At 36.1% G+C, this 4,424-nt stretch overlaps 1 protein-coding gene across 1 annotated transcript; it reads right to left on the minus strand.

Annotated features, from left to right (window-relative positions):
* Window positions 1–682: 682 nt before the first annotated feature.
* Window positions 683–3,991, minus strand: LOC109222317 (lipase-like; the record flags this gene model as incomplete). Its single annotated transcript, XM_019386681.1, has 7 exons — window positions 683–818; window positions 1,618–2,055; window positions 2,477–2,580; window positions 2,662–2,762; window positions 2,941–3,044; window positions 3,167–3,261; window positions 3,939–3,991. Coding segments are annotated over 7 exons (1,031 nt in total), but the record flags the coding sequence as incomplete, so codon positions are not given.
* Window positions 3,992–4,424: the final 433 nt, after the last annotated feature.

Genomic DNA, 4,424 nt, shown 5'->3' on the forward strand with positions numbered 1-4,424 from the left:
AATCATAAAAGAGAAATTGAGATAATAGAGCAACAAGAGGTGCAGAAGTCCAATTACAAGAAGCGGAAAGCAAATACAGAGGATTCATCTTTTTGGGAGATGAAAAAGAAGACCATCTGAGCAATTCTTTAATCGCACACCTCTGCTAGATTTTCTTTAAAGTTCCTCTAACAAGAAAAGGCTTGATGTTGCAACTTCTAGCCACCTTGTCAACAATTTTAACACATCCACTTCAACCGGACAAAGAGATATGGATGTCCAGTCAAATCTATCAATCAAAATAAGGGAATATAACAAACCCTTAAACAATGACATACGAAAATACTGGTTTGTAAATTGGACTTGCTTCAGAATAGTTAATTACTATAATCCTAATGATAACCAAAAGAAATAGAGAAGATGACACTTTGGTTTAGAAACTTCTTAGTACTTACAACTAAGAATCCATGACCAATAATAGGTGGTGGTTCTTTAGAAAAGAGTTCAATTCTATGAAAACCTCAAAACCAGATAGGAATGAGAAAATAAGTATGATGGAAGTGTCAGTAAAAACTGTGTCAATTATGAAAAGAGTTCAATTTTCTCACAAACTGCTAGACTAATAATAGAATTTAAAGAAGTTAAATACCAGAATGGCAACTTGGCAAAAGATATATAATAGCAGAAGCTTAAGACCGGTAGCCTACCAAATGCCAGGTCGCAAAGGGTGGCAATCAGAATCTTTAACAACCAGTTGACTTGGGTGCTCAACTGGGAAGCGAGGGTGTGTCATAGATATAGTGTTGAGTGCACCATCATTGTCCCACCAATCCTCATCCCTGCAAGAATTAGATGTACAGAAAGATGAAATTACGTATGGCTTGTATAAGAACTGTTATTTAGCAGTTCCGCCCCGTTTGGATACATGATAATTGCTTTAAGAAGTAACTAGAGGATAAAATCTGTTGGTTTGGCGGTTTTGAATCTTTCAGAGATAATAATTTGCAAGTCTAAACTCCTCATAAGACAATTACTACGAAATTGCTATACAAAGCTTTGAGGCGGAACTAAAACTGGGAGGATAAGAAACCCACTCAAAGTGATGTTCTAAATACTTAATTTGAAACTGGCGTTAGTGCATCCAAGGAATTTTTGCATGCATCAATTTCATGGAGCCTATAGCCAAGTTTCATACACTAGTCCGGACAATACAAAATACTGTTGCACAAAGAGCAAAAACCTCAAAACAGAGAATAAGTGGCATAACAACAACACTTATAGTTTGTTTGACCAAGCTTACGAAATCTGCTTATTTTGAGAAAGTGTTTTTTTAGTCAAAAGTACTTTTGAAAAATAGCAAATTGTGTTTGGCTAATCAATTTGAAAAGAAATTTTGCCAATATTATTAGAGCAGCTATTTGTGCTTGGCCAAGGTTCCAAAAGTGCTTTTGAGGAAAAGCTAATATTTTTAGCTTCTGAAATTCAGCATCTGCCACTACTCAAAAGAATTTATTTTTTTCCTAAAAACTTGCCCTAACAGGCTATTACTTGCAGTAGATACCTTGCTGGGAATCTTTGCTACATTGTAACTGCCGATATATTTGAATCAAAATAATAAGGAGAAAACAAAAGACACACCTATATCCCTTATATGGGGGAGGGACATCGGGAGGATGCCGCCATAGACTCATTTGCAGGACTCTGATGAACAGCAGAGGATGTATCCCAAGTATGCCAGAAGGGACTGTTAGACCCATGACTTTCGCGGTACGCTTGGTAGCATAGCTGAAGTAGTATGTATTAGGAAACGTATGCAAGTGGCTGTTCAACTTGATCGACCCCTGGAGGGTAAGATCAGGAAGTATCCAATCCCCTGAAGCAAACGGACCAGCATTTCCTAAAAGGCAATCAAGAAGACCCCATATTCCAATTTTTCTCCAGGATATGTTGAAGTGGTCAAACCCAAAGTTGTAATAGTTCTTTAGCCAGGGAATGTCAATCCAATCGTAAATTAGTACTCCAATGCGACAAAGTTGGAGCAAAGACACTGGCCTCAAGGACTTCCCATCTTCAGGTCTGTAAATGAAATCAGTTGATTCAGTACATAAAGATCACGATTTCAGCAAACCATAAGAAATCTTGGGTAAACATAAAACTTATAAGAAAAAACTACAAACAGATAACAGCAATTCTAAAGCAGATTTTAGAGAAACAACAAAGTTAAAACCTTCATATGATCATTATTGAATACCAATATGATAATTAATGGTTGAATGAATTGAAGGCACCTAAAGTGGCATCTGAACATAGCATCTACTTAAAGCTCGATCATTACTAAAAATTAAGCCAATAGCGCAATTGATATAATGAACAGCCATGATAGCACTTACATAGTTGTCTATACCACAATAACAGATCAAATATAGTTGAACAACAGAAAATAAGATTTTCTCTTTGGGATAAATGAACTACAGATAATAAGATATCAGAAACCTACTGCATTCCATCAAAATAGGTTCTTGTTGTCCCGTTGAATGCTCCAGACAACGATGTGATGCTTAAGACCCAGTTCTCGGACGTGTTCTCAAATCCCTTAAATGCCTACAATCACAATAAGCTTTAAATTAACAACAAACTTCTTTTAAATCTCGCAATCCATGAATTAATTATAAGCAGACTCACCTTGTCAGCCAGCATTTGTTGCAAAACTCGAACAACCTGTGCTCCAGCTGAATGCCCAACAAAATGAATAGGGTGATCTTCATCCCATTCTGGGTAATGCCCTGCTTACAAGAAAGTACGAAAGGCTAAATTAACCATTCATAATTTCACAAAAACATCGTAATGCAATAAAAACTAAACAGAGAAGGAAGACAAGTTTCAACCTTGTTCATTAGTACCATGAATTTACAAACATTGAAATTACAAAAAGCTAAACAATGAGGAAAAAGAGATTCTAACCCTGTTCATAAATTCGTCCGAATTGGGAATGTCCACAGGCCTTACTATGTTCTTCCCCATAATCAACTTGCCCTCCTTTCAAATAATAAAACAACTCACGAGCCCTGAAACATAAAATCCGTCAAATGTTGCCCAAAAAAAAACATGTACAACAGAACAAAACAACATTACAGCAACATGCAACTAAGAACATAAATAACAAGAATTTGAAGCAGCATCAACCCACCTGTCATATATGCTAGTTAGAGAGCCCAAATCAGGCACAAGAACCCTATCATCCTTCTTCTCTGCACCAGCAAAATATGAAAGCCCTCCTAATCTCTACACAAAACATCACAATTCCAATNATCTTTTTGGTTTCTGTATGGATGTTGGGTCGTTATGTTGCTGGCTCTTGGTCGGCGCTTTAATTGTGTATGTTGGAATAGTCAGTCGTATAAATTTAGATCACAAAATAGTGTCTTTTAATTAGCCTGGTGTTCGAGTAACTTACGCGAACCTCTACTATTTTATCAGTTATTTGTTACCTCTCAACAGTACATATACTAAGTAACTTTGCAGGGCCATGTACAGAAAAAGAGAAAAGAAATGTTGTACTACTAATTTTTTTTTTTTATTAAGAAAGTCCTTTTTAGATAGCGTGATATTCAAGTAACTTACGCGAACCTTAACTATTTTATCAATTATCTATTACCATATCTAATAACACATACACTAAGTAAGTTTGCTGACCATGCATTAAGCATATGATTTTGTCTTTATCTAGAATTGTTATCCTATTTCCGATGATTTCATTAAGACCGTTAGGCCATCATCATTTTTATCTTCTTCAAAAAAACAAACTCAATATCCATCTGAAAATCGGGCTTACTCAGTATACCAAGTGCTCTACAACTAGAGCAGGAGAGAACGATCGTGTATACTGTATGCTATGTTTCTCTTGCATTTATGCAAATGTAAGTTATTTCTATGTCTCAAACGAGTGACCTACTAGATACCAGGGAAGCAGCATGCATTACTGTTGTGCCAAGGCTCCCCTCAAATTCAATAACTGAAAAAAAACGTATAAAAATATTTGTATCAGACTTTCATAGTGAGTTGTGGTCGGATGGTTTGATTCTGCAAAAATAAGAAATGGCATGTGCAATTGAATGATGATACATGTGCTGCCCATGACAATGCATGTGTAGAAGGCCAGTGCTAAAGCAATGCTCTACCACAACTCCAGGCAAAACATAAGGTCTCTCCATCTGCACAAGTTTATGCAATTCTAAGCAAGAGAGCTAATATACTTATTTCTTGGTCAAGACTTACTAAACAACAATCAAATACACAGATTGTCTCTGTGTTTCCTTTTAGTATTTTCTTCTTACTCTAAGTTTTTATTACAAAAGTCCCGAGTTTTACTGTCATCAGTCACTTGCTAAGATTGGTAAACAAGCAAACGTCGCGTAAACTACTATTGTACTACTTGCTAACTAAAA

This window comes from Nicotiana attenuata, unplaced genomic scaffold (genome assembly GCF_001879085.1).
Source record: "Nicotiana attenuata strain UT unplaced genomic scaffold, NIATTr2, whole genome shotgun sequence".
NCBI classification, from domain to species: domain Eukaryota; kingdom Viridiplantae; phylum Streptophyta; class Magnoliopsida; order Solanales; family Solanaceae; genus Nicotiana; species Nicotiana attenuata.